This window comes from Lissotriton helveticus, chromosome 2_1 (assembly GCF_964261635.1).
Source record: "Lissotriton helveticus chromosome 2_1, aLisHel1.1, whole genome shotgun sequence".
Lineage (NCBI taxonomy): Eukaryota > Metazoa > Chordata > Amphibia > Caudata > Salamandridae > Lissotriton > Lissotriton helveticus.
In genome coordinates this window covers 691,775,807-691,800,525 of record NC_136059.1, presented here as the reverse complement: position 1 = coordinate 691,800,525, position 24,719 = coordinate 691,775,807, and the positions used below count along the sequence as shown (strand labels likewise).

Below are 24,719 nucleotides of genomic sequence, written 5' to 3'. Positions count from 1 at the left end.
AGGTGCCAAACTTCCGGATTTCTTCGGCACTCCTCTACCCCCGGTCGCGGCAGTGCTTCACTTCGGCGATTTCAGAGTGCAGGGTGGGCTCCCGCCACATGGCAATAACACGGGGTAGGCTCCCGCTGTTGAAATAACACAAATGTGGGGTAGGCGCCCGCTCTTTTAGAAAATGCCCAAAAACGCGGGGGAATCCCCACATCGGGATCCCCTCTGACAGGGCTGCAGCTCCGTGCTGCAAAGCTCACGCTCCCTTCTTCCTTGGGGAAGTGAAGCACAGCGTTCCCGAGTTGCTAGATGTCCAAAGATCCATGGGGCATAGCTGGGCCCAGGGAGGCCAGCGCACAGGGCCCTCCAGCAGGGAGGCAAGCCCTTGTGGCGGTTCCTCCTAGGCCCCCAGCAGCAGCAAGCCCCCAGCAAGTCCGGGAACAGCACAAAATTAATGGGGTCACAGCCCCTATATTTATACTACTATCCTCCTTTGTCTGCAGTCCAGGGTTTTGGGGGAACCAGATGCAACTGGCTCAGGGGTGAATTGGACCACTTTGTTTACAAGGCTCCTCTTCCCCTTTGTCAGATGGGGCTCGTCATCAGATATACCACAGGGGGGGCGGAGCCAGCATTGTACAGGCTAGGCACACACCTATTCAGGGACCAGGAACTACTCCTCCTACTACTCCACATGCAGATGTCCCAATCATCCTAGTGCTGACTCACCCTGCCCCTCCTGGAGCCAGACACACCTCACCAGGCCCTGTCACTCAATATCCAGACATACCATTCACAACAGGCAGGCAGACATATAGCACACAGAAATGCTAACTTCTAAAGGTGGCATTTCTAAAATAGGTATAATAAATCTGCGCACACCATTGCGTAGCATTTATTATCACTATTATCACTATTCCAAATATATATTTTTTATAAATGAAAAAGCACCGCTTCAAAGTTAAATGTCCAATAGTTCGTTGAAGAGTATTAACTCGTTAGGCCGTTCACATTCATACAGACGCTGAATCGTGAGCAATGATGAAAAAATATATGGAATTCAATGTTCCTTTAATAGTCCATACAAACACCAGCCAACGCGTTTCGTTCCGTTACCAGAACTTCTTCAGGGCTAAATAATTTTCCAGACGCTGGGTGTTTCTGATCCGAAATCCTCATCCGTAAGTATATATATATTTCCTGAGTTTGGATTACCTCGCTATGTTAGACTCATCTTAATGGTCCTATTCCATTAGGAGAACATATATGTCCGATATTGTGCCAGGTATTAACCTTTTCAATATGTGCAGAGTCTCTGTCTTCAATTAAGAATGTCTCCCCTTAGCTCAATATTCAATTTCAAAGATAATGTCGATTTATGGTAGTTGCCCGTATGGTCAATAAACCATCCTCGATGGTAGCGTCTCGGATCTCCGGCGTCAGTAACAGTCCAACTAAATATACCAAACATGACCACGCTGCACCTCTCATATCATGAATTACCAATGAAACACTTATCAGGGAGTTCCCAATGCATTCCTATGGGAGGGCAGCCGCACAGTAGTGAGAAACCAAAATGGCTGTTTGTCCCTATCATGACATGTCACACACTTAAGGTACATGTCCTATCTTTTACCTACAATGCACCCTGCCCATAGGGCTAGCTAGGGCCTACCTTAGGGTTGACTGACATGCAGTAAAAGGGGGTTCACAGACATGGCACACACTTTAAGTGCCAGGTCACAGCGGCAGTAACACTGCGCACACAGGCCCTGCAAAGGCAGATGCCTGGGATAGGTTTGAAAGGCTACTTTGGTGGGTGGCACAATCAGCGTTGCAAGCCCACCAGTAGCATTTAATTTACCAGCCTTGGGTATATGAGATACCTCGTTACAATGGACTGACAGGTAAATTAGATAGGCCATACAGGTGTAGACCAATCTTACCATATTTAACTCAGAGAGCACACGCACTTTACACTGGACAGCAGTGCTAAAGTGCCCAGAGTCCTAAAACCACCAACACCATGATGTCAGAAAAAAAGGCTAGGAGAAGGGCAAAAAATGTAGGGATGACCCTACAAAAAGGGCCAAGTCCAACAGTGGCCCATTGTATGACATTCTCAAAAAGTGTCTAAAAGTTGAAATTAATTAAAAGAATATGTGAATAAAACACAAGGGCTTATGACAATTTAATTATTGGTCCTTTTTGTTGAGTTATCACAGAAATTAGGTAGCTAGAGCCTTCGTTTCCTTTACACAGTAAAAGAGGCCCACTCTAGTTGCATTGAAGGGCCCAACCCCTTTAAATAAGTAAAACTTTTACAAAGCGGGAATTTCTCTGTGCTTGTAACTCTATGTGCTTAGCAGCCTGACTCCAATCCATGTCTTGGCCTGGTTGACAGCTACACTTTGTGAATACTTTTCTGACAGCCACAATACAGGAAGGGCTGGGTGTGACTAAAGAAGCAACTGCGTCCATCTGCATACTGATAGTCTTCCCAGGCTGATAGAGAGAGAGGCGGGTGCACTTTCATTTGTATGGGTTGTGTCCTGCCCTCACACAAAGGGATCATTTAACCCCTACTGTACATCTGGAGCAAGGGCTGGAATTGAAAGGGAGTGTTATGCACTTGTAAGTTTTCATTTTAAGTGCCCCCTAAATCAAAGACATTTGGAGTATAAGTACAGGGGCTCTGACCCCATATTTGGAGAGCACTTTTGGAACTGGGACAGTTGCTGACTCATGTTTTTATTTCCCCACCCTTTGCATTTTATGCCCTGATGTTGTGGTGTAAGTGGGTTTGATTCTTACATTGTCATGATTTGCATAAAATTGCACAGTACTGGTGTTTTGTGTGGTTTTATTCCCTAATCTGTTGAATTAGTAGATCTAATCCATTGAGGTATGTCTCTTTGCCTGGCCTTGTTTAGGACAATGAATACCAGATAATATGACTGCATAGTATGCACACAATTCTATGATGATGTTGTTTTGGTCTATGTGATATGTACAACGTGCTATATATTATTATATAATCATGTGTAGAGTCTCTTTTGTGGTATATTCAGTGTGTTACTGGTGTGTGTGTGTGTGTATGTGTGTTGCGCCAATGCTTTACACATTGCCTCTGGGGATAAGCCTGACTGCTCTCTGCCAAGCTACCAGTTGGGTGAGCACAGGTTAACTTTGGTGTGTAACTTACTTTCCCTGTCTAGAGTGGTGGGTTCTGCCTGGCTAAGGTGCACACCATGGCCAACCAGAAACCCAATTTCTAACACAGACTGTATCTTCATCCTAATTACATCCAAATTTATAATAGTTAGTATAGCATGCTTTAAGTTGTACCTGCTGATATAGATGCAAATGTATTGCCGTTAAAAGGGACAGAGTAGCCATCTTTGCACACCTATGTGGTGAACAATTCAGTGAGCATGAACTGCTTTAAAATTGTAAAGTTTGTGCCATTTTTAAAAAATGTCTTAGGGCAGAGACCCAGGTGACAAATGCCTTACAGTTATATTGAAAAAGAATTGGGCAGGCCAGACTTACTTGAAATTTGAAATGGTGTCCTATTTACATAAAATATTTGGTTACACTCCTCAAGCTGCATCTTCAAATGTTGACAAATTATTAAGAGCACAAATGTTTTAACATTGCACCAGCTTGTTTTTTATTTTGTCAATTTCTTTATCTAGATAGAAGAACCCTCCCTTATTCACAAACCTGCTCTCTTTTCCTCTGGCCTTGAGTGAAGGTGGAGTTGAGCCAGTGTTCCCGATTGAAATTAAAGCTGGGGTGTCGAACATAGTCTCACTTCTCAGGCAACATCTTACATTTTCATATATCATATTTAGGTATTGCCTACTGACAACTTGTCGAAGAAGTATTGTACGCATTACAATGCATAGAATGGCTTTGAATCAACCCCTTTCTCGTTGGATAGGATAACAATCTTGTCCCTATCAGTTTCCGTCTCTAGATTCAATTGTTTTCTGGAGCATAATTCCTTTACAATTCATTTGATTGGATGAATTGCATCCTCCACCTGCTGACATGAGGGAACTTCTTTTAAATGTTTTCATTTAGCACTCCGTAGGTGTGTGTGGTTTTCCCTGATCTCTATCCCATCTGCCCGTTCCCTCCAAAATGTGCCTACCTTCCACTTAAGGTGTGTCACTTCCCCAGACGTCCAGCTCTTCAGTTGTTCCCACGCTTACCTCGCCCCACATTTTTTAACGTATTTATGTTTTCAACTAATATTATTTATGTGTAGGTAGGTGTAACCGTTGCACAATTCACCCGGGATGCTTCCTTCTTTTTCTTTGCATGCCATTGCACGCATATTTGATTTTTTTTTAATTTGCAGCGGCTACCATCTTGGAATGTTCTTTCTAGCAAAGAAAAAACATTCTAAGATTCCTGGACATGTGTGTATATTTTTATGGTGCACGGGTGGCCAAAATGGATTTTGATTTGTTTGTTTTGCCAATGCAAACAATCATTGAAAATACCAAATAGATGGGCAGTCACCTTTTAAAAGTGAGCCCTATTGGCTTTGCCAATGTGGGTTCTTATTCTAGTGCTTTGAAATGATTTCAAGCTTTCCATAGTGAGTGAGGAAGTAAGAAGACAATAATTCCCTGAACCAGTGCGGAAGTTCGGACCGAGGCACGTGGATAGTATGCAATAACGAGATTTCCCCTTGGCAGTTTTTGCATCCAGTTTGCCTCTATGCGTTTAATGAGGGACATCAGTCAAAAGGCTGGGGTTTGCTTTTACTGGTAAGAAACATTCAACACAGCGTGTGCCCTGATAAAGTTTGGAATCCTTCCAAAGTAGGGTGCACGCAGTGGAGAGTGGTCTTCTCAATATTAAACAGGTGTGCCATCGAGGATTCTAAAACGTGAGTGTGCATGGGTGGGGTAGGGTTGTGGGGGTAGACATCCCAGTCCAAACTTCATCTCCATATATTTCCAATGGTTGACCCTATTTTACTGATTAGATCAAAGGGCGGTTAGGAGGGCGCAGACAGACCTGGGGGCGAGGTGGGTGGGGGTAATACCCCTCTCTGCCCACCCACCCTCCCAGCACGAGAAGTCACACACAAAGTGCGTCTCTACTGCCTCCCTCGCATTGGACAGCGAGGGCGGGTCAAGTCTCGGCGTGCCCAGTTGTAGGCATCAGGTCTTGTGCATCAGGTGTATGTGTGTGGCTGCTCGGCTGCCTGCAGTCCACAGCAGCGCTCGGTGCCTGTGCACAGGCTGCTCCGGCGGCTGCAGCGGCGCCTCCTCCTCCTCAGCGAGACAGCTGCCGTCTTACCACAGACACGCGCGGATGCCTCACTGAACATGCCCTTTGAGTGACGGGCCACGATGCTGGACGTCTACAGACTGAGGTCCTCGGCCGCCCTGCCCTTTCTCTGCATGAAGGTAAGGCTGCCCGGAAGAGGGGCTTCTCTGGATATCCGCGCGCCTAGGGTTTGGGCGGGCGCCTCCTTATCTCTTCAGGGCTTTGAAGGGTGTACGATTCGTCCCTCTTGCCACTTTGTGATGAAAGGTGAAATATGTCTGAATCTTCTTTCTTTGTCTCAGGGATTATACAAACATGGTCCCTGTGACTGCTAGTAAAAGATCGATCACAAATACATTGACTTTTTTTTGCAAGTAAGAGGAACATTGAGTGAGAAAGGGAAGTTGCTTCAGTTTCTAAGAAATATTAAGCCCTTTTGGTGTATTTCTGGTGCTCTGTCGCGCGTTTCCCTTTTACTCAATAGAGTCAGAAATAGTTTTGCTGTAGCAGAGATCCCACCTCTGTGCTGCAATTTATTTGATTCTCTGAACCTCTTCAAGTGCTGGTTTCTCGCGGGTTACTCCCTGAACTTCACTATAAAGCTATTGAAATGTAAGATAAGTTTTATATTAAATAATAATGTATTTTTATATCGCGCGGTAGGCCGCCGTTCTGTTTCGTAGCACTGTAAATACCAGCTGTTACAATTGTATAATGTATTGGTACTCAGTTTTTAAGTCTCTGAAGCACGAAAGGGTGAGTACAACTTCCTGGGAATTAAGATCTTGACCTGTAGATCACACCAGGTGCCACCAGTGCACGTCTAGCGCATGCTGGCGTTTTGTTGACTTGTGTGCATGATTTGAGTTAGTGAAAGACAGACAGACATTTCCTACTGTCCCTTGCTCCCTTTTTTCCAGTTTCTGATTAACAGATTACCAGATGCTGCTCATTGTGTACAGTAAGGTGTTCCATAACGCACTGTGTGTGTGATGTATAACCCACGCTGTGATGACTGGACCCTCATTGCATAGGTAAACACTGACAGAACCAGTCAGACGCTATCTTTGTGAGAACTGCGTTAGGAGGTCTGGTCCCAGTAGTGGTTTTATGGACTTTCAAGCGAGTGTTTTAAAAAACTAGAAGTGCAGGTATATTTACCTCAGCCCGCTTTTTAACCTATTCTACTACCAAAGCGCTTGTGGAGTTAAACTAGTAAACAACACTTCATTACAGTCAATTGCCGGTCCTCATAATAATAGGTATGTTATGTTGTGTGTGTAGGAATGTATAAATCACGCTGTGGGGACCGGCTCTGTTCTCACAACGTTAGTTAACCTTGTCAGAACCGAACAAACACTAACTTTGTGAGGACCGGTGTGTTGTGAAGACCCGTCTCCATAGTGTGTTTAGGTACTTTGAAGCGAGTGTATCAAAAAAGTAAAAGCGGAGTTAGATTTGCCTCGGTCCACTTTATAACCCTGCTATCAAAGCGCATGTGGAGTTAGAATAGTAATTACACACTTCACTACGGTCAGTGGCAGGCCCTCGTAATATTAGGTTTGGTTGTGTGTGTGTGTGTGTGTGTGTGTGTGTGTGTGTGTGCGCATGTGTGTGTGTGTGTGTGAAAATTATTTTTTTCACACACATGGAAAAGTCCTGGAAAGGCTGACTTTATACAGTGTGCAGGATCTGTTAGTCTATTAATCAGAAACTGATACAAGTGAGTATGGAACATATATCTATGTCAGAGGCGCAACTAGAGACACATTTCGGGGGGGCTAAGAAAACATTTCGAGGGGGGCTGAAACTTTAAGCAATAGGCAGAGTGGAGCTGCAGGCGCTCTTAGAAGAGGTGAAACAACAACAAAGCCTCTTTAACATGCAAATGGTCTTGAAAGACCTGTGAAGTGCTCGGGTTCGGCTGTGTGTGTGCCCGGGAAGCTGTCTCAGCCGGGCTGACACACACGACGGGGGGCTGAAGCCCTTTCAGTCCAATGGGTGTTGCACGCCTGATCTATGTAGAGAAAGGAGTGAGGCAGAGAGATAGGGTTACTGTGCTTGAGACATTTTACCTGAGTGGAAATTCCACTCGGTCAGTTGCAAATGATTTTGATTGGACCTATTTGTGCACATTGAACTATAGGTGTTCATAGGAAAATCATGGAATTCTGTTGGTTATATATCCCAACTAAAAGTAACAGGCAACATAAACAATTATAACAGCTGTTTTAAGATTCCACTGGAAAGAGCTGGAAATTTCTTCGCAACAGTTCAGTAAATATCCACATGCGAACAATTTGGTCCTGATTGAACTATTTCTCGCTGGACAAGTGCAGCTCCTACCAGGATAAGCAGCAGCAGCAGTGCGCGCTGTGCCTGTACAAAGAACATGTAGCCCACTCATGGGGCGCAGGATGAGTGTTCTGCGCACATTTGCTCGCAAAGTGCTCCAGAAATTACCCCTCTCCAACAGATGTATCTTTGCAAGAGCGGATTTATTGAATGACTGACAAGGCGAAACCAAGGCAACCAACTACAGCTGTATTTTCAAACAAATATTTCTTAGTCTGTGGAAACAGAAAAGAAGGAGAGGCTGGGCACAAAATCCTAAAAACTTACAGTGAACTCGAAGAACAATGTTGTATCGTTTATAAAAATGGATGCTGCAAAGTAGTGCCAGGGGCGGGGGAAGGGGCTGATGCTTATTGGTAGGTGTTGTTTGTCTCTACTAAAGATAATTGCTAGATGTTTTTAAGTCATGAATGTAAATCCTACTTAAAAAGCGTGATTTCAATTGAAGATATGTATTGGTCACTTCAGATTCAGTATTTGGTCAATAAACCACCAGTAGGTCAAACCCAAACACTATACTTATATAAAATTCAGAATAATAATGACATTATTATCTATAGTTTGGCAACGTTTCCATTTTCAAGAACAAAACGTAGTGGCGCACAACCGTTGAGAAGCTTCAAGCATGTTCATAGTACATTAACTTATGAAAGAAATAATTCAGGGCTTTTTAATATTTATTTATGCATTAAAGTTTATATTGGGGTTTAGAAAATGGTGGCATTGTTTGAAAGCACATTTAATTTGAAATTACCGGCTATGGATTCAGGCGTGAACATTTGAACGCCTAACTTCTAAACTTTTTCACAGTGTGTGACCCTGGGCAAATCACTACTCACTGTGCCTGCGAATTTCGTTGCACACACTGCATCACCAAATGCGATGCAGTGTGTGGAACGAAATTAGTTTTATTTATTTTTATGTTTACTTACCTTTTAAAGTCCGTAATCCATACATTACTACCCCCCACCCTGCCCCTCCCCCTCCTCACGTTACCGCCCGGCCGGTACTCCCACTACCGGCCGCGGCTGATAACCCAAGGTAGCAGTTAGTATCGTTGGCTAGCTATTTCAACCCGTGGCATTGACTAACACTCTCTGTCATTCCAGGGATTATAAAGAGGTAAGAATGGCTATCTAAGCCCTGCTTACTTAGAGGCAGATTTGCAAGCCCCATGCACCACTTTACCATCATTTTTCCCATGTTAAAAATTACACAAAAGTGGCGGAAGGAGCTTGTAAATAAGCCCCTTAGTGTAGTGTTACCTTTTTCCTACACCTTCCACACCAAATAGGAGGTATGTATTAATTTATTTATTTAGGAGTTTTATAATGTGCTATGGGTAACCTTTAGGTAGTTTCAGAGTGCAGAATGCAACAGAAAGGCTGGTAAGTGACATTAAAAAACTGTGTTGTCCAATCACGAATGAATGAGCTAAGTGGAGAACAGTAGACAGTCCTGTGATGTCACTGGAGGGCGAAGGGCATGTGACCTAATTTCTGCTACCCTTGCACACTTATGCAATGTTTCGAACTTGGTTCTCTAAACTAGCAAATTGTGAGTGTCTAGAAACAGCCTAACCTCCATTATTAGGAATTACATTTAAAACAAGGATCGGCAAAGCCAATAGGTTTTGCCCATGTGAGAACTATTGGCATTGCTTAGTCCATGCTCCAGACGAAAGATGGGGAAGTGAAGCCGGCACACATTGCCCAAATAGGAGGTAGCCAATGAGAGTGAAAAATGAAGCCCATGAATGGTTCTAGCAAACAATATCTCTCCCAAGTGAAAGTGCATGTATTAGCGCATGCGCTGCCAAAGGCGAGACCTAAAAACTAGGCACTGTAACATTTTTTATGAATTACTTTTCAGCCCTTCTTTAGAGGGACATTTTTAGCACAGCATTGATGGCCCTCATTACACGTGCAGGGCTAAATTCTAGTTACTTTGGAAAATGCTTGTTTGCACAGGATCATAATTACAAGTGTTGTGATAATTATCACACCTCGCCATTTCCCCTAATAGATTCCACCAGGTCAAAACTGTTGAAATGTATCTGGAGGGTAAGGGAGTAAGGCCTGTAAAAAAGACAAACATGCTGAATTCAGTGCGTTTAACACCCATTTCACATGCTATACCTAATTTGCAAGTTAATAGGAGGTATGTTCCACAGTGGTAAATACCTCACCCCAGGGTATTGGTATGTACAATGTTTGGCATATTCCTCACCCTAGTCCGACTACCTTGTAATGAGGATCTGGGAGTCGAGTTCTAACTGGTGCTAAATTAGTGTGCAGAACACTGAAAATGCCAAAATATGTGTTCAAATTCTTAGTGCCCATTTCCCCACATTGTAGCACTAAGAGTTCGAACATGCACAAGAGCCTGACATCGGCAGGCACAAATGGTATCTGTGCCGGTGACATTATGCAGCTGAAACTAGCACCGAAAATCCTTTATTGCAGGATGACTTTTCGGTAATAAGGGCTGTACTTATTCATAAGACAGCATGGCTGACCTACGACTGTTAATTTCAGGCCTCAGTGGCTACAAAGAATCATTTCTAAAACCCTGTGCTTTTATTTTTGCTGTGATCGAGAAAACGCTCATGAATATTGTCTGTTTTGTGTTTCGCAAGCATTTTATGGTAAAATCATTTCATTGTTATTCCACAACCGAAACATAATGAATCTGTGTGAAAGGGCCTAGGAGAAGACAGTGAAACTTGAAAACGGCCTATAGACCCACGACCTGGGGAGAGGAGACACACAACTCTTTTAATTCACACCTGAAGGGGGGAGCCACGTCAGAATTATGAGCTTGTATATGGGAGGAGGGGCAGTTACAAAGTTTATGAGGCAGAGACGTACTGAGAGGCAGTTCCAGGTGGATGGAGCAGTAAATAAGAATAATTAATCAGGGGTGGGGGTGATAACAGAGAGGGCATGTAGAACGCGCCTTCCATGGCTTACTGCTCAGTGACCAATCACAGTTCAAGCTTGATCTTTACAGCTGGTCGTCAGCAGTATGCATTAACAAGAATTATATGAACAGTAAGGAGGCAAGAGGCCCGCGAGACTGCACCCTGGGCCAGAGCAACAACATATACAACACTAAACCCCTTATAACATATTCACAACCTATATTGGTTAATAGAAACTGCCTAGGTTTCCATTATATGTGACAGTTTCTATTAACCAATATAGGATGTGGATATGTTATAAGGGGTTTAGGGCCAGATGTAGGCAGGCTATTACCGGTCGGTAACGGTCGAAATCGGCCGTTACCGACCGGTAATAGGCTTTCCAGATGTAGGAGGCTAAAAAAGAAGGATTCATTAATTTACCGAATCGGTAATTTAAGGAATCGGTAAATTACCGAATTCTTAAATATCGATTCGGTAAATTACCGAATCCTGATATGTAGGGAGCACTCAAATGAGTGATTTTCCCATTTTAGGATTTGTTATTTACCACCAACTAAAAATTGGTGGTAAATAATGAAAACCTTTGAAAAAGCATTTTTTTTGCTTTTCCAACAGTGCCATGTTGCAGACATACATGCCCTTAGGGCATGTATGTCTGCAACATTTGCACCCATACACAATTGAGGGGTGCAACAGGGTGTCAAAGTGACACCCTGCCACCCTTCAATGTTTCCCCCAATTACCGATTCGGTATTTACAGATTCGGTAATTGACATTCATTCCTATGGGCCTTCAGGCCCATAGGAATGAATGTCAATTACCGAATCGGTATTTACCGATTCGGTAATTAATGAAATTTACCGATTCGGTAATTTTTTAAGAAAAATTACCTACATCCCATTTGCCTGTTCTTAAACACCGAATCGGTATGATTCGGTATTTAAGAATCGGTAATCTGGGATTACCTACATCTGGCCCTTAGTTTTGTATATTTTGTTGTTCTTCCCTGGTTTCCCCCTTTATATTCGCTCCACAGGGACCCTCTTGTGTATATTTGGTAAGTCCCTGGGCCAGAGTAGGTAGCCATTTCAGTTTTCAACAGAATTCTTATCTGCTAGAATTAGCAAAACAAATTTGACGGGATGTGGTGGCCACAAGGGAAGCACAGACATAAACAAGTAGAACTCAATGTGTGAACAGAAAAAAACATAGAAATACGTGTGTGACGAGACGGCAGTCCATGAGAAACAGCATTTCTCAATGCACAGTAAGAAGTGGGTCACGGGCTGGGTTCTGTGTTCTGTAACAGGGACGGGGGAGGTAGCCAGAAACTTCCAAAACTTTCATAACAGATTATAATGAAAGAACTATGAGTAGAAAACATTATAAAGCAATACTTTCTTGGTAGAGTTTTGTGCGGAGTATGTGCTGAGTAGGAAGGAGGACTAGGGGACCAGTTGGCCAACAGTCACCCAGGGTGTAACAGTCCTGGCAGAAGAGGGAGCTCCACCCTTCAAGGCACCCTCATCAGTGCTTAACTAATAAAAGAGTAAGTACAAGGGCTCAAAGGTTTTCTTAGAACCTGTGGCTGGTGCTACTGAATGTTGTTGTGCCGAGTGTAAGGTTCTAGTGTTTCACGGGTCTCGGCTGAGACCCGGAAACACCCCCAAACATTGTAGCACCTTCTGGCCAGGCGTGGCCAGAAGGCTTTAAATAAAGGGACCGGAGTCGCTCGGGACTTCCGGTCCGTACCTGCAAGCTGTGTGCGTGGTGTCCTATTATTGCGCTGCAGCGACCGTTAGTCCGTGGCCTAACACAGTGTCGGGCCACGTGTAGCTCCCCTACACTGGCGACGAGGGCGGAAACACGTCCAAGGAACCCAGCGGCAAGGCGGTTTCCTGGTGAACGCGCCTGGCGTACCTGATGTGCGGCGGCTCCTGGTGTTGTCGGCAGAGATCCCGGTGAGCCTGGTTGGTGGTACGCGGCGTGTGTGGATGTGCCGGTAAGCAGCGTGAGCGGAGCTGCATCAGGGACCGGCGTGGTCTGGGAGGAGCAGAGCGAGTGTCGGGCCGGTGGAAGGCCGACAGCAGCATTGTGGTGTGCGCGCATGCGCAGTGACGACGCTTGTGGTGTGATCGGCGCCGGAGTGGCGCGAAAGAGTCCCCGTGTGCTGCGGAGGCAGCGTGTGTCCTCGCTGGAAGGGTCGCATCGGCACCGCCGTCGGCGAAGCCCTGAAGAGAGAGAGGGGAAACTATAAACAAGCGCTGGCAAGTTCAAAAAGAAAAAAAAAAAAACAATATCGATAAAACAGAGGAAATAAGAGCACTGAGCACACAGGAGTAAAGAACAATATCAGAGACAGTACACACATTGTGTGAGTGAAGGGCACGCCACACACAGGAAAGGAAAAGGGGTGAGAGGTGATCAAGAGTTACTACAGATAGACGTCAACAAGAGAACCCCTGACAATGTCAGTGCAAGATGGGGCAGCCACAGGAGGGACACAACAGGCTGCGCTCACAGCGCCAGTGGCAGGACCAGCGGGACAGCAGGCAGCGAGAGCTGCGGTCCAACAGTCCCCGCACTCGCAAATCAACCCACTGCCACCGTTCAGTGCCCTCATTGAACCAAACACAGCTGCGCCAAGGTGGGCAATGTGGCTACGCCGATTAAACAACTATTTCACGGCAACGCGCGAGAAGGATGAGGAGGTAAAAAGGTCGCTCCTATTACATTTTGGAGGAGACAAACTCCACAAACTGTTCACACACCTACCGAATACAGGGGCGGCAACAGACTATAATGCGGCAGTCCAAGCGCTAAACGATCACTTTGACCCTCAGCTTAACCCCCATTATGAAAGATTCAAGTTCAGACAATCCAAACAAAGAGAGGGGGAGACCATGGACGCGTTCCACGCAAGACTCAGAGAGATGATAAGTACCTGCCCGGACGACGACCAAACGAAGGAAGTGACTGCCCAACTGATCCAAGGCTGCAAAAGCAAACACTTGAGAACACTGATTCTGCGACAATCACGCATCACGCTAGATGAGATATTAATGCTCGCCAGGTCACATGAACTATCGGATGCTCGTGCCACCGCAATGGAGGAAGCAATAAATCCATCCACCAGCAATGAAGTGACAGTGAAGACGGAACGAGTGGATGCCATGAGAAGCAGCAACAGCGGGGGCAGAGGAAGATGGCCGACCCGGACGCAGCGAAGAACTCCGTGTGGTGCCTGCGGATATGAGAAACACAGCCAAAATGGCTGCCCTGCACGTGGGAAAGCGTGCGCCAAGTGTGGCGGTTTGAATCACTTCGCTAGCGTATGCAGAGGGGGTGCCAGAGGAGGTTTCAGAGGTCGGGAGACGGCAGGGAAGAAAACTCTGAACAGAGCAGTCAGACAACTGACGCTAGAGGACACCCGTGGAAAATCGGCGGCGACAGGGGACAGATCACAGCCCCGGCATCCACAAGACATAGATGACTCGTCTACGGATGAAGACGACGAGTGTTATTACGTGTCATTTGTGAGTGAGTTGAAGAGGAGACGGAGACCTCAGCCCAAGTGTGAAATACAGATCGACGGCTCGACGGTGACGGGTGTAATAGGCACTGGGGTCACGATCAACGTGATGGGGTGTCAACACTATAAAGCCTTAAGACCAAGACCGAGACTGGTACCATCAAAAGCACGAATCCTCACGTATGGAAGCACGAAACCCCTACCCCTAAAAGGGAAAATGACTGTGCAAGTAAGAGCAGAGGGACAGGAGCTCACGACCACATTTCATGTCATAGATCGAGAAGCAGACCTGCTCATAGGAAGCCACACAGCGGAAGACCTAAAGCTGATAGCATTCGCAAATATAGTAAAGGCGCTACACACAGAGGAGCTACTCCAAATGTTCCCCTCACTATTTCAGGGTCTGGGCACCATCAAACGACCACCAGTCAGACTGCACATCGACAAAGCAATACAGCCAGTAGCCCTACGTCATAGAAGAATTCCATTTCACCTGCGGTCAGCGGTGGAACAAGAGCTGAAGAACCTCGAGGAACAAGGGGTGATTGAAAAAGTAACAGGGCCAACCCCGTGGGTGTCACCCATGGTAATCGCCGAGAAGCCCCGACAACCTGGAAAAATCAGGATTTGCATAGACATGAGGATGCCGAACAGGGCAATCAAGAGGGAGAGGCACCTCACGCCTACAGTAGATGACATTCTGACCGACCTTAATGGAGCACAATGGTTTTCCAAATTGGATCTTAATGCAGGATATCATCAACTCAGACTAGCAGAAGAGAGTCGTTACATCACGACGTTTTCCACACACCTGGGGCTGAGACGGTACAAGAGACTCAACTTCGGGATAACATCGGCAGCAGAGATCTTTCAGAACACCATCAAAGAGATCTTATCCGGATTGAACGGAGTACTGAATATAAGTGATGATATCCTGATACACGCGAAGACGAGTGAGGAACACCATAGAAGATTAAAGGCGACACTTCGAAGGCTAGCTGAGTTTGGCATTACCCTGCACAAGGAGAAATGCCAGTTTTTCAAGCAGTCAATTGAATTCTTTGGCTACTTCTTCGACTCGGAAGGCGTCAAAGTGGACCCCAGGAAGTCATCAGCCATCAAAAATGCCCCTGCTCCGACAACAGCTTCAGAGGTGAGGAGTTTCATGGGAATGGCACAGTACTGTGCCCGTTTCATTCCGCAACTAGCCACGATTGCCGAGCCGCTAAGATGCCTGACGAAGAAAGAAACAGCGTGGAAATGGTCACGAGTAGAAGCAGAGGCGTTCAAAAAGATCAAAGCAGCACTATTAGACAGCACGACGATGGCCTACTTTGACACAACAAGGGCAACCGAAATTCTCGTAGACGCCAGCCCCGTAGGGTTGGGCCCACTCCTTACTCAAGAGTCAGAACCGGGGGTGTGGGTCCCGTTAGCGTTTGCAAGCAAGGCTCTCACAGCAACGGAAGCAAGATACTCTCAGATAGAGAGAGAGGCGTTAGCAGTCAAGTGGGCTTGCAACCACTTTCATCTCTACATTGCCGGACAGCCATTCCGAATGGTCACCGATCATCAGCCACTTCTGCCACTATTCAGAGGGACTGCTCCACACCCGCCACCCCGGATCGAGAGGTGGGCAATTCAAACTCAACATTACCAAATGGAACTGGTTTATCGCCCAGGAGCAAAGAACCCGGCTGACTTTTTATCGCGTCATCCCACAGAGAAGGAAGAAACTGGGGGTGATCAGGAGACACAGACGGAAGAGTTTGTAGACATGGTATCGCAGTTAGCATGTCCACATGCATTGGTGGCAGAAGACATTGTAAGCCAATATGAACATGATGCCGCGATGGTCAAAGTTAAAGCCGCTCTTGACACAGGGTCCTGGGAGAATTTCCTGCGCAACGTGAGTGACTGGAGTGAATCAGATCGAAATCGGCTGTCCCAAATCTGGAGGGTGCACAACGAACTAAGTAAAGCCAACAATGGACTGATCCTGGGAGGGTCACGGATAGTCATCCCAGTGGCTCTTCAAGATCACGCAACCCAGCTAGCCCATGAGGGACACCAAGGGACAAGGAGAATTAAGGCGAGGATGAGGGAAAAAGTGTGGTTCCCCTACATGGACGATAAAGTAGACAGCGTGGTAAAAAACTGCCGGGCATGCCAGCTCACTAGTGCCCCAGAATCACCAGCCCCGATCATCACAGAGGAGCCCTCACCATCTCCATGGAGCTGGATCAGTTTGGACTTTGGCAGCTTCCCGGACGGGAGAGTGACAGTGGTAATGGTGGACAGCTACACCAAATATCCAGTAGTAGAGTTAGCAACATCTACCAGCTTCGCAAACATACACCCGCTGCTTAGCAAGACATTTGCGCTATTTGGCATTCCCCAGAGAATCAAAACGGACAATGGACCGCCATTCCAGGGCAGCGAATTTAAGGAATTTTTAAAGGAGCTGGGAGTAAAACATCACAGAGTCACTCCACAATGGCCCCAGGCTAACGGGGAGGCCGAACGCTTTATGAGGACAGTTAACAAGACCATACGGATTGCAATGGTGGAAGGCAAAGACCCAGAGATAGCACTGCAACTATTCCTGAGGGAATATAGGAGTACCCCGCATAGCACCACCCAAAGGTCCCCATGGTCACTGATGTTCGCCGGACCAAGGAGAGATCGACTGCCCATGGCTGACAATTGGAAAGTGGCGCCGTACAGACCTGCTGACACCCAAGAACGAAGGCGAAAGAACAATGAACGGGCAAGCCATAAGAGAAGGGCTCAAGACAAAGAACTAAGCCCAGGGGACACGGCATTGCTGCGAACCAGAAGACCGGGAGGCAAATTCCGTACACCATATGAGACCGAGCCATGGGTCATCAAAACAACCAAAGGTACGGCAGTGACGGCACAGAGAGATGATGATGTGGTGACTAGGAATGTATCCTGGTTCAAGCGTATTCCTGCAAGGCCGAAAACCGTCAATGCGGTGAAACGCAGGACATTGGTATGGCGGAGCAAACTGATGACAACATCCAGACAGAGAACACAGTGAGCACACCTGAAGACACGAGAAGAACAGAGCCTGACTCACGACCAACCAGAGGAGGCGGGGGTCACCATCTAAGACCCAACCCTCGACCCAATGTGAGGCTGGCTGACTTTGAGTGTTGACTCCCGATTATTTTGTTAGAAGAAAATAAAGGACCAAGTTGGAATGGGATGTAACGTTCTAGTGTTTCACGGGTCTCGGCTGAGACCCGGAAACACCCCCAAACATTGTAGCACCTTCTGGCCAGGCGTGGCCAGAAGGCTTTAAATAAAGGGACCGGAGTCGCTCGGGACTTCCGGTCCGTACCTGCAAGCTGTGTGTGTGGTGTCCTATTATTGCGCTGCAGCGACCGTTAGTCCGTGGCCTAACACAGTGTCGGGCCACGTGTAGCTCCCCTACACCGAGCACCAAGGTTGCATAGTCTTGATCCCCCTCATCCCTCTTTAATCCACCTCCAGACACTCGCTCTCCCTTGAACTCACTCTTTCAGGTTTTGTCCATCCATGCATTCTTCCTTTGTCAATATTTTTCTATCTTTCCTTTTCCCGTCCTGCTCATTTCCTCCGTTTGTGTTTTGTTATCTCTTGCTCTGGATCAACATCTGTTAAGGAAAAATAAGTGCTGGTCCCCAAAAATAGGTACCTGATGGCCCCATGTGCAACTACCAGCTCAAATTAAGCACTGGCCTCCATTCTGCCTCAGGACGGGGAGCAGTTGTGACACATGGCAGTCAGTCTCAGGGTCCCACCCAAACATTCTGTGGGTGGGGTTCCACCATTTTGCATTACGCCACTGCAGGCGACCTGGGTGAGCCCTCATGAAACTTGATACCCCTTGCTGGGGACAGGAAGTCATAAGCAGGTGATAGGAAGGAAGGAAGAGGACCTTAACCCCTTCCGTGCGGGGCTTTTTCCCCCGCTGTGCTGGAGGGCGGGGGGGGGGGCGTACAGCGCCCCGGTGCTCATGACGAGGTCAGCTCATCATGAGCTACGGCACTCCGGTGCTCATGACGAGCTGAGCTCGTCATGGCCACACCCGTTCCAATGGAACGCTCAGCACTGCAGGGGAATCAGCCCAGCATGCGAGCGTTCCACGGAATGGGCGTGGTCATGACGAGCTCAGCTCGTCATGAGCACCGGAGCAACGTTGCTCATGACGAGCTGACCTCGTCATGAGCACTCACGGGGTTAAAGGGGAGGCTGAATCATTCATGTACGGTGACCAGATGAATAAAGACAAGTATACCCCATCTCATTGTCCTTCAGTGTTTCGTTGCATGTGATTCAAAGAAAGGGAAACATGTTTCGAGAAAGCGGTAAATTATTTTGTCAGATTTTATAATCATTTATGCTGCTGGGCTACACAGCTGCACTACCGATTGGTACAATGGTTTGTTATTTTTGAACCAACATTTAGAATCAGTGGTGCTAGAACCAATTTCAGAGTGGAATTGCGGCCATCAATGTAGCATCCCTAAAATAATAGGGTTTTTACACACAAAATAAGTGTAGCAAATGAGACATGCCCATTCATCCGGAAAATGATGGAGATGTAGTGTTTGTCCACTGGTACATTTTCAGTACAACAAATAGGACTAGAGAATGCCGTGGCAGGGTAATTCCATTTTACGAGAAGCTCATTTTCCACTGAAATGACCTCTTGAAATGCCCACTAAATTTGCATCAGGAATGCAGTTTTACCGCTATTCTCTTATGACACAAAAAACATGTGTGGAAATTGGATTCTTGCGCGTATTTATAATTAGTGCATTACACAGGGGAAGTGTCTTGGTTTGCTTTACTCCCAATTAAATTGTTTTTAACATCAAATGTCAGAATTACAGAAGAAAGTATGTGCCTTATTTTTTCCTTCCCTTGCTGTGAATATATTTTAAAATGTTTGTAAAGTTCAGTTTATATGTTTATACTTTTTATTGTGTGTTAAAAACACTTGCCATTTCCTGTACTCCAAGAAACTAGTGATTTGGTTCACATGACAAAATTCCTTGTAAATACCAATCTCCATTTCAAGTAAGCAGCACTTGGGAAGCCTCTTTATAGTTTATTCTCATTCTGAAGTCCAGCAAGGTTATTTTGGGGGTTGGAAATGGTCAATTTAAAAAAAATTTACTTCATGAAGTGTTCGGGTGGTGGAAAGGTACAACATACAGAAATATGATGTAATGATGGTGCAACATTTCACTTATGCCAGTGAAACTTATGCAGTCTGGAAAAGTCTGAGAAAAATTGCTCAAGCTAGGATTAATCTGCGTAATCCAGTTAAACTATGAAACGAGCCAGTGATGATAAGATGAAACACTTTGACAAAGCATTCCCTAGTGCATTTTGCCACCATCAGGCACAAAGTAGCCCAGAGTTTATCCATACTATTCAGATCAGTAGGTTCCCAAACATTAAGAAGACACCTTTTGGCCTCCGGGCGTATATCCATCTTTAGTACTTCCCGCATGACTTTGTGTATCCTCCGCCAGTACAGTTTTATATGTTCACATTTCCAAATTATGTGCGGGACAGTGCCCACTTGACTACAGTGCCTTCTACAATCCTCCCATCCCCTCTCCCCATATGAACCAGTTGGGACCCTGTGACGTATACTCTGTGTATTATTTTTAGTTGGACAAGCCGTAGCCGAGCGGAAATCGCCACTTCCCGAGGGAAAGCTACCGCCTCCCGCCTCTCCTCATCATCAAGCACTAGGCCTTCTCTTTCCCAACACTCTTGTAGTCGTTCAAGTGGATCTGGGGTGTTATTGATCAACTTTTTATAAGTTAAGGAGATAGGTTTCTGTGGTGGGTATCTGTTGAATAATCTGTCTTCTAGAGGTAAAGACTCGGGGGGGAGCCCTTCTGCAGGTTTGTTACGAGTGCATAGCGGACCTGCAGGTATCGAAAATACTCTGAGCCAGTGAACTCGTACTCCTGCTGCAATGTATCAAATGTGATCATCTCACCTTTCACCCAGAGGTTTCCAATCCGGGAGATTCCGATGAGGTCCCATTTGTCAAATCCCTTCGAGGACCGCAGGTTGCCCAGTTGTTCCGAGTCCCACAAGGGAGTTGCCAATATGAATTTCTGGTCCCATCTCAAGCTTTTATTTGCTGCATTCCAGACCTGAACAGCGTGTCTTGTTGGACCAGTTAAAGGGAATTTCCTAGGGCTCGAGTACAGGGCCCTGTGATAGTCCCCGCCAGGCAGCAGTCGTCTATCCATGGTATACCCTGGATCATCTGGCCGGCGATAGGTGCCGTGATTGGTGGCAGTGAGGTGGGAAATCCAGTAATATTGCCTAACGTCAGGGAGACTTATTTCTGCATCGTACTGATTTAGGACCAGTTTATTTAGAGCTATCCATGGCCTCCCATCCCATAGCAACTTACTCTGCAGGCCCTCGATTTCCCTAAAGTATCTCGCAGGGACCAAATCTGGGGATTTTTGCAGGGCATGAAGGAAACGGGGCAATGACATCATTTTAAAAAGGACTGCCCTGCCCAGCAAGGAGAGCAGGAGTGCCCTCATATCTCGCCTCAGTCTCAGCAAGGATGGGTGCAGATGTATCTCAAAGCGGAGCTTAGAGTCCGCGGTTACAAAGATCCCAAGGTAGCGAAAGCCATCCCTTACTGTTTGTATAGGGCAATCCCTGGGTGTGGAGGGAGGGTCTCCGCTAAGAACATACATGAGAAACTTACTCCAGTTGATCGAGTAGCCAGAGTGTCTACCAAAGGTCGTGAAAATTTCTAGTACACAACTAAGTGACATTTTGGGGGGGGGGGGCTAGGTAGAGGAGAATATCATCTGCGTATAACAAGATGCAGTCCTCCCAATCGCCGACCATAGAAGCCTTCGTATCACTGGATCTCTTCGGATCCATGCTGCCAGTGACTCCAGGGAAAGGGCAAAAAGCAGGGGTGACAGCGGACACCCCTGGCGGGTACCACAACTCAGTTCGAATGTGTCTGATATTTTATTGTTGGCCACTACTTGCGCTAGGGGCCCTGAGTAGAGGAGTCTAACCCACGCTATGAAGACGGGCCCGAACCACATTTTAGTAAGGACCGCGAGAAGGTACGGCCATTCGATGTTGTCAAACGCTATGGAGACGTATAGGGAAACAATCACGGCCACCATCTGGATGGTGTCCACCCTACCCAGCGCACCATGTACTCTACGTAGATTTAGGGCCGTGTTTCGGTGGGGCATAAAGCCCGATTGATCAGGGTGCATAAGATTACTAATAACTCGAGTCAGTCGGGTAGCCAAGAGTTTGTCCAGTATTTTAGGCCCAGTGGCTATTTGATGGCATGGAGCCATCTTTGGATGGTTTGTCCCGCTGAGAACTGTTGACTTCCATCCCTGATTCTAAGTCTGAGGTAAAACATTTCTCCAGGAGAAACCTGGTCCCTGTACCCGGCCCTCGCTCCATTGCGATTGGCCTTAACTCTTGACTTTGTCCCGATCAAGTGCCATCAGATTACGTAACATTTTTGGTGCTATTTAGAACCATAAGCTTTAAAAATGGATATCCCCGGGTCTACTTATTGCATTCTTGTCATTTTAACTCCATTTTATTTATTACAATTTTTTCTGTTTTTATTAAGTGGTTTGGTCATTTTCTTGTGTTGTGTTTTCACTTTATTACTGTTTAAGTACTGCATACATATTTTACACATTTCCTCTGGAATTTCCAAATCTAATTGATATCCTTACAGCTAAATCTGACTGTTACAATTTTAGTCCCTGTAATCGAAATAACTATGTAGACCCGGAAATCCCAGATGAAAATTTCATATTTCCCTAAATTCTGGGAACATTCTGTTGATACTTAGCACTTAATATTTACCAGTGGTCTCCCTAGAGAGTCTTGCTGTGAGCAGCTTATGAAACAGTGAGTCAATGTGGGTTGATAAGGTGATGGGTGAGGAGGGTATCTTGGGTGATGAGTGGCTGTGTCCTCAATGGGTAGAGCATTTGTGGGGCTGAAAGGTACAGGCTGTGGCCAGAATGCACCTGTGCCCACATTGTTTGCCGCTCTTCATCCATGGATTTATCAGCTGAGCATTCACACCTGGTAAAACTGTGTCAGGCGTTTCTATATTCGATGATTGCTGATTATGAAACACCAGTAAATCTTCAGTTGCCTAGCTCTGTATTCACACTTGGGATTCTTCTCAGGCCAAATTATAGAGGGCAACCAACTGTTTTGTGTGCCAGATAGCTCATGTAGTACCATTTTATTAGTGTCAAATAAAGATATACACGTGTGGCATAAATTGTTGAGAAAGTCATGGTATATACTTGTAAGGCACGTTTGAGTTGCCCAAGCAGTATTCCAGGAAATTCCTTTTGGGGCGGTAATTGGATGGGAAGATGCCGCCTTGGGCAACTCGCGCACAGGGTTTTCTGACTCAAATTCCAAATCCAGAAAAACTGGACTCTGTTTTACCTATTACAAATGTGCACAAGAAAATAACATAGCTGGGAAGCAGACAAGGGCAGGAGGCAGAGGAGTAGTCTGGCCCATGCTCAACCCCTCTAGGACTATGAGGATAGCAGACTCTATCCCTGGTCTCCCAACCTAGATTTCATCTGTGAGAAATTAGGTTATTAATTGGGGTGGGTTACTACCAACCTCAAGTAATAATCACAACCCTTGTAAGGATGAACCTTTAAAGTCAATAAATTAACCTGAGCGTAACTCCTAGTAGCTATGGCACATAGTAAATAGGCCTAACGCAAGGAAATGTCTAAAGTAGTTATGCAGTAGTAAAACAGTAATAAAGTATAAAAGCAAAATGAAAAAATCACAAAGCAAGTTAGAAAAATTGAGTAAAATTTAACAAACAAAATTACACCAAAACAGCAGAAATCCAAATAGGGGAAGTGGAGATATGAGTTTTCAAAGATTCAGGTAGAAATTGAGCCAATTAGCACAAAGTGCCAATATTAGCCAACGGTTCATAGTAGACCATGACCTCAGTGCAATTAGAGACTGATCTTTATGGAGCACAAATTAGATACACCAAGCTCGTTTGTCCGGTTCAAAGAGTTTACTTTCGTGCTTAGGGCTTGATTTAGATCCTGGCAGACTGGTTAGTCCGTCACAACAGTTATGGATGTCCAGCCCTATGAAGCATAAATTCCATTATATACTTTGGGATTATTATTTTGGCGGACGGAATATCCGTCTATGTTGTGAGGGAGTAACCTGTCCTACAAGATCTAAATCAGGTCCTAAGTATTTTGATGTTCTAATACATAACATTACAATTCTAAAGCCCCCAAAACCTCAGGGGGGGCACTTAACCCCTTGGCTGCTAGGCCTTTTCCCCCCTGTGATAAGCCTTTTTTGGCATTTTGGGACCTGTAACTTTTTGTCCACATAACGTTTTGTCCACATAAGGTATCCATGCCAAATTTGTTTCCTTTTCTTTCAACATCCTGGAGATTTTAAAAGTATTCAGGGTTTGTTTTTTTGGGGAAACAAATGCTGCGGAAGAAAGTGTCTGCTTTTTTCTCTGCACATGGTAGCAACAAAGGGTTTGCAGTGCTAAAATCACCATCTTCCCAGCTTTCAGGAACAGGAAGACTTTTGTCAGAAAAACAAAATTTACCACACAGTTATAACATTTTAGTGGGACATGGGATCTTTTTCCTATTGTTTTGTGCTTTCAACCTCTTTCTAGTTATTAGCAAAAAAGGGTATGACATCAATAATGGATCCTAGTAAGCTATAAAGGAAATGTAGAGAAAATTCTGAATTCATCAAGAGGTAATTTGTCTAGCTCCTACAAGGTTTTCTATAGAACGTAACAGTTGAAATAAAAAAATATTGAAATCGAGTTAAAGAAACAGCCATTTGTGCCTACATTTTCACTTGTAACTTATTCTAAGTGTGGCATATTTTTAAAAGCAATATACCTTTATGTCCACTGGAATTTTCTGGTTGCAGGGATACATAAGAATTCTAGGTTTGCCAAGAACCTGATTCAATAACTGAACTGCACCTTGCAATGGTTTTTCATTGTATACTGGGTATACCGCAATTCATTTGGTAAAATATCAAAAAAAGAAAAATAGGTATCAAGCAAGGCTATGTAGTTCTGAAATGTAAACAATATCTGGAGTTTAGAAGCAGTGGTTATTTGCACATCTCCGAATTTGGGGATACCCATACTAGCATTTGAATTATAGGGCATTTTTCAAAATGAATTTTTTTTTATATACTGTCTTACATTTGAAAGGCAGAAATGCATAGAATGTTTATTGGTAATAACACTTATTCTACTCTTCTGTGTTACTCTAAGTCTCTAGATAAAAATGGTATCTCCCTTGTGTGGTTAGGTCTAGTGCCTGCAACAGGAAACAGCCCAAAATGCAACATGGACACATCACATTTTTCCCAGATTTCGGACCATAACTCAGCCGGAAACTAGGGAAACCTAGCAAACCTGTTCATTTTTCAAAACTAGACACTTAGGGGAATCTAGAATGGGGTGACTTGTGTGGCTCTCACCAGGTTCTAATACCCATAATCCCTTGCAAACCTAAA

General features: G+C 45.4%; 1 protein-coding gene across 3 annotated transcripts in view; it reads left to right on the top strand.

Moving 5' to 3' along the window:
* Positions 1-24,719, top strand: part of MCTP1 (multiple C2 and transmembrane domain containing 1) — a 2,466,151-nt gene that overhangs the window by 509,542 nt on the left and 1,931,890 nt on the right. For 2 of the 3 annotated variants that reach the window (XM_078675396.1, XM_078675394.1), the window contains exon 1: positions 5,296-5,420. The exons of the other annotated variant lie outside the window; for it this stretch is intronic. In XM_078675396.1, the coding sequence (XP_078531522.1) occupies positions 5,364-5,420 (57 nt within the window). In that variant the 5' untranslated portion in view covers positions 5,296-5,363. Of the gene's footprint in view, positions 1-5,295; positions 5,421-24,719 lie in introns of those variants that run through there. 3 annotated transcript variants of the gene reach the window in all.